At 42.7% G+C, this 14,323-nt stretch overlaps 1 protein-coding gene across 4 annotated transcripts in view; it reads left to right on the top strand.

Annotated features, from left to right (window-relative positions):
- Adrbk2 (adrenergic, beta, receptor kinase 2) overlaps window positions 1–14,323 on the top strand; it is a 145,659-nt gene that overhangs the window by 98,564 nt on the left and 32,772 nt on the right. For all 4 annotated transcript variants that reach the window (XM_013517965.1, XM_013517966.1, XM_005391839.2 and 1 more), the window contains 3 exons: window positions 2,100–2,191; window positions 6,243–6,342; window positions 12,552–12,630. In XM_013517965.1, the coding sequence (XP_013373419.1) occupies window positions 2,100–2,191; window positions 6,243–6,342; window positions 12,552–12,630 (271 nt within the window). The remainder of the gene's footprint in view (window positions 1–2,099; window positions 2,192–6,242; window positions 6,343–12,551; window positions 12,631–14,323) is intronic.

Here is a 14,323-nt window from a genome sequence, read left to right as displayed (position 1 = left end):
CTCCCATGGATCATTCTTCTGTCCCTGCTCTGTGGGCACACCTCAGGTGCTCACAGACTGAGAATCAGCTGGGAAGTCTGAGGACCAAAGCAAGCTGGTGTTGTGGTAGGACAGAAGAAATAAGATAGGTAAAAGGAAGACAAGGAAATCATAACGGAAAAAATTGTACTCATAAGAAGACTGTAACTTTCAGGAGTCAGCCAAAGTTACCTATGACTATCCCATATCAGCATTCCTTTGGTTAAATTTAGACTCTTCCTGCCGGACCCATCACACCCAGAATTCCTCAGGAATATGAAAAGTCCATAAATTGACTTAATTAAAAAATAAGGAGCAGGAGCCTGATCCAAGATAAAGGAGTATCAGGTTAATAATATCCCTTAGTTATTGTGGGCTGACCAGGTCCGCAATCTCCCAAACGAATGTACAGTGAAGGCTTAATAACAAGAGGCAAATGGAATGATTTCAGGACTCCAGGAGGATCAAAGCCCTCTCACAGAATTCAAGATTCTCTTGGGGCTAAGACCCAGATCTTCTCTGGGTGGCCCATATTTATTTGGTTATCAGAAGAAAGGAGGGGAGTACTCAAGGGCAGAATCACTCAAGGTCTTCTCCATGTAAGGTATTAAGTTAATCCTTAATAAGGACTAAAGTAATCCACCCAGAAATGAGATGCCTGCGGTGCTATAGTCTTTATCTCGTTGAGATGGATCCAGGTGTCCTTGGCTGTGATCTTGTCTTATCCTTTGAGGCTTTCCGACTTCATCTGCTATTACAGGTTTTAGTAGGGATTAGTGACTCACAGAGCTTCACTTACTGAGTCCATCGCCCACTTCCAGACAAGTGGCCTAGACTTTGGACAGATTCACAAGTAAACATAAAAAGCCAATTGGTTAAGTCCTGTTCAGGGCTGCTTCATAGTGATATCCATCAAAGGAGCATGTTGAGCATACCCAAAAAGTCTTAAATTAACTATTTAATAAAAACCCACCCATATCTATAAAATGGGCTAATGTCCCTCTGAGGGGTGGGCCACCTTTTCCTAGGCTTTTCTACCACTTTAAAAATAAATATATATATTCCAAACTGTAATGCATCTCATTTCTCTGAGCACCAATATGCCACTCTTGAGCGCATCCTAAAATCTTTGCTAATAAATCCTTTCTCATGCCTCTTACTGCCATGTCCTAAAAACTCTTTTCCACAATGGAAGTCACCAAACCTGCTACAGAAGAGAGGGTTAAGTTACTTATTTTAGCATCAGATATCTCTCAGATCTAGTGACAAGGTGATACCCTGTGATGCTTCAAGTGTTGTGTGGGGAACCCATAGAGTCTTCACTCTGCATTTTCCAGGATATATCAGCAGTGGACATTTGCAATTGTCTGATGGCCTCTTGCCATGAATGTAAGATTCGCTTTCTGCCTTTGTGCCTTCTAATGCTATTAAAATGACTTACACACTGGAGCATTACTGAATGAGCGATTGCTGATAAAAGGAAAATGCCGATGAATAAAGCTTCTTTATGTTCTTTGCTCACATTTGGTCTTGTTTCATACTCACATGCCCAGCATGAGTCTTGTCTCTTTGCTGATGTTATCAGTAAGAAATTCACGTGGCTGGCATCTGTTGGGTTTTCTGATTAGCCAGCCACTGTCCTGAAGGTACAGATGCCCTTGACCTGGACTCTCATCTTTCTACCCTGACAGTTCCTAGAATTGTTGAATTGTTCCCAAACTTTAGGGTTCAACATGGTTGAAGTTACTTCTCATTTTGACCAGAAATTCCACACATACTAATCTTCAGGGTATCACAATCTAAGATTTATAAGAGTAGAAGAGCCAACCAGCTGACTTGGTTCCCACTCTCCTCATCTCATTTGTCTCCACTTTGTGCCTCATGTCCCTGTACTATGCAGAGGAGGTTACAGGCAGTCTAACCGCCCCTGTGCATTATACCATGCAGCTGAAGCAATCAGCTGGGAAGGGGTGGTCGACACCCATATCCAAACTGCTCATATAGTTTGCATGAAAACAAATCTTTGTAATGATATAACTTTGTGTCATTTCACGTTGTCATTTTGCACTTTGATTTCACAGTTGACCATGAATGATTTCAGTGTACACAGGATTATTGGACGAGGAGGATTTGGTGAAGTATATGGTTGCAGGAAAGCAGACACTGGAAAAATGTAAGCCTTCTATCTTTATACATTTTTCCGGAACTGTAAATACAATTTTATGTTTGCACCCATAGAAAATCCCTATGCAGAAACATGGAAGTCCATGATCTTTCTCTGGAAAAAAGTTATCACAGAAAGAAATAGTCTACATGCTGTTTAGCACGTGAATGAGAACAGTAAGCCTGAACCTCATGTCAGGGATCATGGGAGTTAACAGTGACCATGTATGGAGTGCCCACTTGGCTTGGCTGTGACTGGAAAGCAGGGGCCCAGAGATGAACAAGGAGCAATTCCAATCAGCTGGGATCCTGTGTGGTGTTTGCCTTCCCCTCAGATCACACTGAGGCATTCTTTGCTTTACACAAGAGAGATATTCTTTTCTAAACAAAGCCCAACCTCTGTGGTTAAGTGTAGGCATTTAGGGATTACCTGCATTTCAGAAGATGTCAATGCCATAAATTAGTAGTTTGGGTGCTGGAGATGGGGGCCCCATATCTGACAGTGGCAGTGATCATGGGGCTACGTCCCTCAGAGCCATGTCCTATGGGAGGCCAAGGTGAGGACACAGCGTACAGAGGTACTTTGAGGGCATTAAGTGCCATAGGGTCTTCTGGGCAGGGTTCCTAAGCATGGGGAAAATTGTTCTTTTTTAATTAGATGTGAACATATTCCTGAAGGCAAGAGAAAATAGAAACATGATTTGATAGACCCAGAACTACAACTGTGTTTAAGTGACAGGCATTTGGGGGCAATAGGCAAGGTGGAGTGCTATTTGAAGCATGGTTTGTAAGATGACTGAATCATCAAGGATGCCTTGGGGTCCCCTAATTCAGGGCCTGCCTTACCCTGCATCCCTTCCCAATGGATGAAGAAGTCTGCAGGTGCCCCCACCCCCACCCTGCCCCGCCAGTTCAGCGTGCCTGTCCTTCGTGTTCGGGCGAGTTCTGTAGCTGCCATTATTTGGAGTCTGAAATTGTCCTTCACTGTTTTGGGGCTGTGTGCAAGGTGAGCGGAGGCCTGGCACAAAGTTGAAACCTGGGGTCCTGAGACAGAGTGGTCTTCTATCCTGGGCAAGGGTCCTGGAGTCATACTAGCAAAGGCAGGTTGACTTTCCATTCCGGGCACAGTGTGACCTGTGCTCCCACATCCTGGTCTGTAAGCAGGGAAATCAAAGTACTTTGTCGTGAGAATTAACTAAGATGATCAAGCTTGGGAACATTCCTCTCCTATAGTAAGTACTAGAGCACAGAGTGGGCTTAGACACAGGGTTTTCTTCAACCCAGACCTCTGCCTTGGAAGTTTTTCCCCATTCTATTCTGGCACAGTGGACTTTTGATCCTAATTAATACAGTTTGCTTGTTACTTGCTACATCTTCATTAAGGTTTTAGTTTTGCTTCAGCGTGGTAGCTTATGGAAGTACTTAGAATATCTAGTCTGTCATACGATTTTGTTAAAGTAAATAATAACAATTGATTTCTTTGTATGAAATTATTATTTTACCTCACTCTCTAAAACTACCAGCCTGTGGTCTATATTCTGTCTCTTGACCAGGCATGATGGTGCATGCCTTCTACTTGGGAAGCTGAAGCAGGAGGATTATTAGAGCTCAGGTTTGAGATGAGTCTGGGCAGCATAGCAAGATCCTGTCTAACCAGCAACAGTAAATTCTCAGTGTTGTATAGGTGAGGTATGAAGAGCAATCAAGAGCCACACAGTAGGAAGTGGTCAGGAGTTATGTACTGGTCAGCTTTACCCTCACTGTGCCAGGCTATCTGACACCCACAATTTAAGGAGGAGAGGTTTAATTTGGCTTACGGTTTCAGAGGTTTCAGTTCATGATCTCTGGCTCCAAGGCAGAAGTATTATAGAGGGAGACTATGGTGGAGCGCAGCAGCTTACATCCCAGTGTCTGGGAAGCAGAGCACAGGGGAAGAGCACCAGCAAGAAGTATACCCTCCAAAGGCTCAGTGACCACCTCCTCCAACTGGACCCCACCTTCCTTCGGCACATTCAGCTGTGGACATCAACAAATTAAGTATAGCACCCCAGGAACAGTCACCTCTTTAGGAATCTCTTAATCCAGTCAAAATATCAAGTTTAACTGACAGGTCTTCACTCCTAGAAATCCTTTTAATTTCATTTTTTAAACTTTTTTTTAATAGTACGTATTTGTTATACATATTGATCACATTCATCGTAGAGAAATTGTTGTTGTTGCTGTTTGTGAGACGGGGTCTCACTGTGTAGTTCAGGCTGGCCTCCGACTTGCAGTGATCCTCCTGCCTCAGCTCCCAGGTGCTGGGATTACAGGATTACAGGTGTGCACCACCACACCCAGAGGGAATTTGTACCTGTGCATAATATATCTTAATTATTTTTCCCTCATTCTCCTCTGCTCCCTTTAACCCTTCTTCCTCTCACATTTACCAAAGCCTTGTTTCTGCTTTTTTCTTTCCATTCTTTTTTTTCCCTTTTCCTCAAGACCATAATCTTAAATTAGACACAAAAGTTTAAATATCACATTTTTGTGTGTGAGAAACCCAGAGGGCAAACCAGGAGCATCATGAAGGGTAGATATTGGGAAGTTGGAAGAACATGTTCAAATGGGAAGAGGAACAAGGGAGCAGGGAGGAAGAAGGAGGGAAGGGGAAAAGAAAAAAAACTCCGAGGAATCATACTGCGGAATCATACTCTGTTCTTGCCAGGCTGCAGGCTGCCAGGAAGGTCCCACATGAGCTGGCTCCATGCCCTGACCCCCACCCGGGGAGTCACCACTCACACCCCCGGAGCTACGCAGTGGTGCAGTGGCTCTTAACGGCTTCCTTCTCAGAGTGAACTTGCTCAGCCAGTGGCCCAGGGCCTGTGTCCTGTCTGCTCTGGTATGAAAATCATCCTGATAGAGGGTGATACCAGAAGTAGTGTGAAGCCTTTTAAAAATTTCTCATCATAAAATTGAAGTATTTAAAGAACACATCACTTTATATGTTCTCAATATTTTATCTCATAATTAAGTATGGGAATGTCTTGCCAATTGATTCACGAGAAGAACTCCTAGAAAAATGGGTAAAATTACCAAATTTGAACATTTGTCTCTGTTTTCATGTAACTTAGTTTTGATTAATAAAAAGTAAGTGAGTTTTCTGTATTCCACCCCACTAAGATTCCTTCAGCCTGGCCTTGTAAAGTAGATCACCAACTGGGAACTTCTAGTTGCACACACAGTTACCGGTCCTAGAAAAATTTGTAAAAGCATCGCATACATTTCCTATTGGCTTTCTGTGTCGATTGAAAAACTTCCTGTTTTCTTTTGCCTGTGGTTATAGAACGTGCTAGAGAACACGTCTGTGTTTCCTTAATGTGAGTTTGTTCCAAGTTCTTGAAAATCTTCAGTTGTCAGTTGGTCTTCTCAGTTAACTTTAACCAGTGATAGATATGAAAATCTTTTTTATTATTTGAAATATAATAAACATCAAAATTTAAAACATACCAATTTAGCATCTTATACTTTGTATACTCTTATCAAAATTTGACTGGTAGTGAATTCACAATTTCAGCCTAAGTATGATACATAGGCCTCTACTCCCAGTAGTACTAAGCAAGAGCAATAAACAAAATTTTCATTTCAATGTTTGTTTATATTCATCTACATGTAAAGATAGAAATATCTTAAGTACTACTTGTTTCCCATAGTACATAAGCATCTGTATTTCTTATGTGGTGACTGGGTAGCATATTGTGTTTCAGTTGTCTGTTTGGTTTGGGGTGTGATACTAGGAATTATACCCAGTGCCTCACACTGAGCTACATCTCCAGCCCATTTTTAATTTTTAGTTCAAGACAGGGTCACTTAAACTGCTAGGCTGGGTCAATCTCTGGATCCTCCTTCCTTAGCCTCCCAGAGTGCTGGGATTATAGGCATGCATACCATATTTGGCTCCATTTTACTTATTTTAAACATTGCCTAAATCTCTAGGAACTCTCAGCAATGTGATGTGTATTGTTTAAATCTGTCTAGATGTAGTTACAGTATAGATTTTTCCATAATCTTTATGCTTGTAGGTATGCGATGAAGTGCTTGGATAAGAAGAGGATCAAGATGAAGCAAGGAGAAACGTTAGCCTTAAATGAAAGGATTATGTTGTCCCTTGTCAGTACAGGAGTAAGTATCCAGTTTCCAGCTTTGCTTTTAAAATTTATTTGTCTACTTTATAGCAGGGTGGTTTATTCCTGCTGATTACGGGGCAGGGCAGTTCATTGGTAGGGTGGGATTTGATATCTTCTTGTACTCAGAATCAGAAGTTACAGAGCCCAGCCACCATCACTGTACACCGTGACTTTTCCTTCAGTGCCTTTTGACTTGGCCCTAACTTCCTCCTTTGCAGAGTATAGTAGCTCTGTATAGTAGCTGAGATGGCAAAAAAAAAATCAGAAAAGAAAAAAAAATCACTTTAATATAGTTTAAAAAAAAAGTGACTACATGACAGAGCAGGGCTGACCCTCAGAGAAAACAAGGAGAGGAAGGTAGTTCTTGCCCTCCACGAGCAAACGGAGAGGGAGTGGCTTGGGTTGGTCAAGTATGAATGGTCCTGTTAGAGCTGGCCCTCATCAATGTTTCCTTTGGATGTGGCTTCCTCTTGCTCTCTGCACTTGCTCCTTGATCCCGCAGTAGATTTTGGTTATTTCCGTGCCCAGCACTGCATCTCTACCTGGTAGGCATTTTATGTACTTGTCAAGCTATCATTTTTAGTGCAGGATTGGTAGAAACAAACTCTTACCCTGGGCCATCTTTACTTACAAACCAGCTGCCCATTCTGACCTCTCAATTTGTGTGTGTCATTGTCTGTGGACTCCCAACTTGGGAGCTGAATGACTTTAATATTGAATACCCATACCAACTGAGTTTATACCCAAAGAGATGGGGATGGGTCTAAGTCTTACTTACTGCTAGATTCCATTCGAGGTCACCTTCCCCAAGTGGTGGAAAGCATCAAATTTTATTGGCTAACCGAAGAATCTCTTTCAATTAGTAAGCAAGGAACTTGCAGCCCAGAGTGATCGACTTGCTTACCCTAGTCCTGGATGCCCTGGGCAGGGCTCCCTTCCTGCCGTTGCTTTGTGAGCCAAGCACATTTGCTTTATCACCGTCCTTACTGTGTCATAGTTTGTATTATTCTAGCTTTCATTTTAATGCTTTTAGAAGAGCTATTTCCTATCAGAGCAATAGAACAGGGTAATCTAGCAGAACTGTAACAAGTGAAACACCAGGACTATAAATAATTTCTAATTATGTGCTTCTGCCTCCTGATACATGGATGTTAAGCGTTTCAAATAGGAGTCATTCTGTGTGTGTGACCCAGCGTGCGACTGATGGAAACAGGGACAGTGTGAATGCCCTTAGCTCCCATTCTCTACTGGGATTGTCTGTGTCTAAATTTCATGCATGAGCACCTTCACCGAAGACTTTAGTTATTATTGTGTTAATTTTTAATGAGCTGTCCAAAGCGTTGGATAAGAAAGCCTATGTGAAAAATGTTTTGATGTGGATAAACAAGGGATAGTTTCCATGTAATTTATTTTATTTTATTATTATTATTTAATTTTTTTTATTTGCATGAAGGAGAATATAGTTAAGCAGTTATGGGATGATTCTTCACTGGTCTGACCTCAGAGGAGAATATTTTAAAATGAGGTTATGTTGGACCACTACTTTGAACTTATTTAAAGAATTATTTCTATTTTTGTTCAAACATTGAGCCATGTGCTGTTTTAAGAATGCATACGTAGGAAAGTTAATCTAAAGAGTTATAGTGAAGTTACTTGGGACCGTTTATTTGCTAATCAAAGGCCAGTTTGGGTAGATTTTTAATGACACTCTGTTTAAATTGAGCTCAGTAGGCACAGCTCGGGGACAGTTGGTCTGTAGGGTCTGGGTGGTGAGATGCACTGCACTCTCTCCTGGTGATTTCTTTTGCGGGAAGTTTACCTTTGCTTTCAGTCATCGTCCCGCAGGCTCCAGTGTTCCTGCCCCACTGCGAGCCAGGAGGAATTACTGTACTGCTTTCTTCCGCCGTGCCTGGATAGTAGAAAGGGAAATGCTTGTGTTTGAGAACCAGGAAAGTGTCTCCACTGCTGGGAAGAGCACTCAGCAAGTTCACAAACAAGGTCATGTAGCTTCATGGACTGCACTGCTCAGTCCTTTCCAGAAGCACAGTGAGGCCTTGGAGGGACAGGCACTTCCGTGTGCTGGGATCCCAACCCCTCATCCAGCTGCCCGGAAGGGGACGAGGTGATGTCAGTTAGCTTGGGAATTCACAGACAAGGCACTATAAAAGATTATTGGGGCTCGAGAGGCCTCTGCCAGGGTGGAGGTATATCTCCTGCAGGGCAAGGCTCTTGCTCACTCCTGGCAGGCAATCCAGAGGAACCTTTCCACCTGAGAGTCTGTTCTACAAACCCAAGGGCATGTGCCCACCCTGACCCACAGACCAGGCAGGTCATCCTGGCCGCATCAGCTTTAGCTTTCATTAATCTCAGGCTGTGTTTTCATATTGGTCACTGTTGCAGTCTCTTGTCACAGCACCTGTCCAGCACCTGGAAAGAGAGGGAGAGCAGGCTGTGGGTTTAGGAGTGGTCGCTGATCTTTCTCCCTTACTGCACTTTTACTTTACACCATTTCTTGAGAAATACAGTGAGACTTGCATTACAATAATGGGAGCAGGTTTTATTCTGTAGCTAGAGAGAGTGGGAGAAGCAGCAGGTCCCCATTCCCACAATGTGAGGAGGGCTGGGGTGCTTCCTCTGGAGAGTAGGGAGCAGGTGGACCATGGGGCCCATGCAGAGCCAGGAAAGGAGAAAGGGGGCCTGTCCATGAGGCTCATCTGGGTTGCCCCTGCTGCTTGTTGAAACTGGGCTCCTGCTCTTCCACAGAGGCTGGGGGATGAGGGTCCTGTCTGAAGGTGTGGGCTGACTTGCATAGTAGGTGCTTTGGCAGCTCTGAGCTTTCTCAAGCAGGCGTGTCAGAGAGCGAGGATCATCCTCCAACTGCAGCCTAGAGCTTTGAGAAACAGTGCCCGCGCTTGTTCTAGTGCTGAGAGGTGAAGTCTGAAGCCTGGTCGGAAAGAGGCCTCTGTAGAACCCGGCCAGCTCTGGGCCGAGGAGAGAGACCTTGGTCATTGCTGAGGAAACTTGCCTGGTAAGGAGAACTCTGGAGAGAGTGAGGAGGCGGGGCATTTGCATCTTACTGAGCTCAACAAAACATAAACACATAAAACAGCTATACTAAAAAGGGGCAACGTTTCATGACCTCAAACAAGTTCTTTCTTTTGGGGGAAACCCTAATTTCCTTATCTTTAAGATAAAGAAGTTGTGATTTTTTTTTATTTTAAGTGCTCTTCCTACTCAGGTAGCCTATGATTTCTAAGTCTAAAATGTATGTCCCATCATAGTAGCATGGTATTTTAAGCAGATTTTGACCTTTTGCTGTTGCAACATACACCATCATGTTCAGAAATTTCCCCGGAAGGGTCTCTCTGTGCCTTGGTGACGTGGATGTAGTTGGCAGCTCAAGCTGAGAACGATCTTGGCTTTAATTTTTTTCATACATGTTTGCAGTACATAATAATTACATAATCCATCATGGGGAATTGGTACATGTACATAACACATCTCAGTTCTTTTTTCCCCCTTCTCCACTATCCTCCCTTTTTATTTTGCCAGCATCAGATTCACTTATTTATCTTCTAAGTCCTTACAGAATTATCATACATGCAGATGAGCAACTGGACTAATCAGCCAAAAAAACATAAACACATAAAGCAGCTATACTAAAAAGGGGCAGTTTTAGATATATTGTTCATACTAAATCACAGTAACGTTTTTCTCTTTTTTCCTATTGTCAGTATTTTAGGCAAACTAGATCTTGAAATCAATAAATACTACCCCTGTCTCAACTAGAGATATAACTCTAAGGAAAACTTGGTAAACATAAAATGAATTTTGTAATTCATTGAAGTAAATTTCTCTGGAAGATTTATGGAAATTGAGCTCCAACTTTATAAGTCTTTATCATGCAGAAATGTATTAACTCCAGTTACCCTTAACGTAGAGAGTGTAATAGTGCAAATTCTGTTCAGAGATTAGTCTGTGGAAATTTGAGCATACTCTTTGGAATTTGCTGTATCTGTTGAGGAAGTGCATAGAGGCTCTGCTGCTGTTCAGTTTGAGTCACTCTAGTGGCCCCTACAGTCTGTATAGAAAGCATCTCAGTAGATGTAGCGGTAGGTCTAGCAGTGTTAACAGTGTTCCAGGGGTCTCCCGGCGCCCCTCCCAGTCACCAGCCCCATACCCGAGCCAGCAGCTCTCCAGGTTGCCAACACCGTGATTGAGCCGTGCTAATTTTGCTTGAACAGTGTCTGAATGTGCTTCTTTGTGTCCCGTGCTCTCTTGGTGTCAAGCATGAGACACATCTGTGTGGTTGCTCACAGCGGCAGCTCATTCTGGTAGCTGAGGAGCAGGCAGCAGCGAGCCCCTTGTGGCCCTGGGCCCAGATTTAGCTTGTGGCCTTATTTTGTACAGCCTATGAACTAAGAATGGTTTGAAGGATCATAAGGAAAATAAGCAAGGAATAGATGTGTGAGACTGCACGGGGCCTGCAAAGCCTAAAATACCTGCTCTTTAACCCTTTTCAGACAACATTTGCTGACCCTTGTTCTGTAACATTCTAGTGTATAAATATACCACCTCAACTCACCCATTCTGCTCTTGACAGGCATCCCAGGTCTTCCTGCACTCTTGCACAGGTATCTTGGTACAGTAGATTGCAGGTTGTGCTAGGTGACTACCCTGAAGTGGGGTTCCGGGGACTCAGGGTGATACTCAGCCTTGGGAAGTACCACCAAACAGCAGGTTGAGGCAGTGGTACTGTTGTACACTGCTTGGTCCATATGTGGAAGTTCCCTTCACTGCAGACCTTTCCAGCACTTGGCAGTGTCACTCTGAACGTGGGCTGTTTCTGTTTCAGTGATAGCAGACATGGCTTTAATTTGCATTTCTTTGGAGACCACTGAGGTTGAGCTCAGAGGCTTGTGGGCCATTTGGTATGCTCTTATGTGCAGTGCCTCTTTAATGAATGAATTACTGTGGCACGTTTCTATTGGATTATTTGCCTTTTTCTTCTACTGATGCATAAGAATTCTTTATATGTTGTAGGCATGAGTCCTTTGCTTATTTACAAATTACAGATGTCCTCTCCCACTCTGTTGCTTGACCTTTTTCTTGTGTTTTCTGCTCAACAGAGGTTCTTAATTTTATTGTAGTCAGGTTTATCAATATGTTTATTGGAGTGGCCTGTTTAAGAAATCCATACCTACCCTAAGATTTTGAAGACCACTGTCTTGTGTTTTCTTCTAGAAGGTGTATTGTTTTACTTTTTCACATTTAGATCAATATCAAGTGGAGGTGATATTAGTGTATGGAGTGAGGTAGGGGTTACAGTCACGTTTCATTGTTCAGTTGCTATAGTACTGCAGAGTGAAAAGCCAGTATTTCCCATACCCTATTTTGTCACCTTATCACAACTCAAGTCCCAGGTTAGGTATGAGTCTATTTCAGGTTTCTCTATGCTGTGCTATTTGTGTGCTTGTCTGTCCTCGGGCACATCCCACCCTGTCTGAATTACTACTGAATTATAATAAGGCCTGATGACTGCTACTCTTAAGTTTTCCAGCTTTGTTTTTCTTCAAGTGTATCTGAACTTTCTTAGCTGTTTATAGTTCCATAAATATTAGATTCAGCTTGTCAGTGTTCATTTTAATTGTCCCATGGCATCTATAGATTAATTAGGGGAACATTCGGGTCTGTGTATAATTAAGTTATTCAGTCCCTGACCATGGTATATTTTTCCAGTTTTAAAAGCTAATTATTTTATTCACAGTGTTTCAAAAACAGTAACACAGATACTACCCACTCCTATTGTGTACTCTAGTGTCGTCATTCCAACTTCAGATGCAGAGATGCAAATGGATATTTGTAGGCAAAATCAAAATGCTGGCCAAGGAAAAGATCAGTGAAATGAAATTTTTTTTCTGTAGAATCTAGTCTTTGCAAGCAGATGGGATTAGAATAGAGTGAGGATTGAATGCGGGTGAGAGAGGGCCTTCAAATTCATCTGCCCTAGTGACTCAGGTTATATCTCATGCACTTCATCATTACCAGACCTGCCTCGTTGTGACCTTTGAGGTGACCACAAGGGGTATCACGCATAGTTAGCGGGTGTAGCCAGCCGCATCGACAGGGTGATGTCTTGTGTCACATGTGCTGTCCAGGGCAGCCTTGCTCTGCTTATCAGCAGCCTCTATTCCTCCCCTGCAGGATTGTCCTTTCATCGTCTGTATGACGTACGCCTTCCACACTCCGGATAAACTCTGCTTCATTCTTGACCTGATGAACGGTAAGCAAATCCAGAGTCTGTCCCCTGAAAGGCTCTACATAAGGTTCCATCCATCCGGGCAGTGGACATCGAGGCCAGTGTTCAGGTCTTCGTGGTAACCCCCCTTCCCATTTGAAGAAATCTTTCCCCTTTAGTTTTCAGTCAAAATTCATTTCACAACATTGACTGTGATTTCCCTCTGGGCCTGCCAATCTCTCCCTACGAACTTGGATTTTTTAGAAAATATTCTCATAAAATACTGCTGGTGAAATTTGATTTTCTGGAATGCAGCTGGGCTAGGTCTTTAATTAGCGTATTTCCTGGCTCTCAACCCTTAGGAATGAAACACCTCCCAAAAACATAGGCCAGCGACCTGTTTTAAAACCAACTTTGAAGGGCTGACTTTGGGCCAGTACAGATTTTAGCTCAGTGCTCTGTGCTGCACCTTCTGAATCCACAAACTGTGAGCAGTGGCCCAGATTATGCAGAAAATGTCCAACTGGAAAAGTTGCTTTCTGATACAAGTGCCACAGTGTATATTGAAAATGTTTTTAGTAACAAGAACTGAAATTAAAAGGTGCACAAGTCAACCATTCAGATGGCTAGTTTTTTTTTTTAAGTTCACTTGAAGTTTTGAGTGATTTAACATGAGAGTTATCTTGTTTGTTTGGTTTTTTTTTTGGTTTGTTGTTTTTTTTTTTTTTTTTTTTTTTTTTTTTTCCAGTACCAAGAATCGAACTTACAACCTTGTGCTTGCCAGGCAGGCGCTGTGCCACTGAGCTAAATCCCCAGCCCCGAGAGTTGTCTTGTTTTAAAAGAAGGAATTTCACAGACACAATCATGAACCAGATCAGCCAGACTGCAGCACAAATAATACATGCTAAAAAAAAAAATGCTTAAATACAGTTTATTATAGTAAAAGATACATGTCACTTATTCCCCTCAAAATACTCCCCCTGACTTTAAACACACCTCATGGTTCTTGTCTAAAGCAACTCTGGAAGTCCTATTCATGAGTGTCTTTCTGAGGTGTGAGCAAAACTTAAGTGACCACTGCTGAGTGCCATCCAGTGGAAAAGCAGGCTCACAGAAACGTTACAGTGTGTCTTCATACACCTTTTCACCAGATTGGCCCTGTGTGACTTCTGAGTCTTCCCCCAAGTTAAAGTGACCGTGAAAGAAAAATGCTTTGAATCTATCTATTCAGGACATTGAGGTAGCCACACCAGCTCAACTAACAACACTCAGAAAAAGACTTCCAGAACTACTTTAGAAATAGCAAGAAGGACAGAGTGTGTTTGAAGTAAAGGAGAGTATTTTGAGGGAGATAAATGACAATGTGCCTTTTAGTATAGTAATTCTTTTTAAATGTAAACATTCTCTGTATTTTTCAGTCATACCTTGTATTTGCTGGTCAGAACAGATACTGCTAAGGACTGGACAGGGCCGGAGAGTTGGGCCGAAGCCAATACTGTGGCTGGAAAGGGCCTGGGAAGCTTCTGGGATATGACAAATTCAGTCTGGAAGGAGGACAGAGATGCCCCAGTGTTGGGGGCGTACCGTACGTGTAAACACCACAGTGCTGAAGTTGAAGACACATTAATTTTATAAATCAAGACTTTTCCCTATGGCTTATAAAAACATTGCCGTGCCCTGCTGTTGACAGCATTGGCCCTATAATTTGAGTCCACAAGGTTATTTCCTTTTCCCAACA

Source organism: Chinchilla lanigera, unplaced genomic scaffold (assembly GCF_000276665.1).
Source record: "Chinchilla lanigera isolate Chin_1 unplaced genomic scaffold, ChiLan1.0 scaffold00041, whole genome shotgun sequence".
Lineage (NCBI taxonomy): Eukaryota > Metazoa > Chordata > Mammalia > Rodentia > Chinchillidae > Chinchilla > Chinchilla lanigera.
This window is presented reverse-complemented; position numbering and strand designations above follow the sequence as displayed.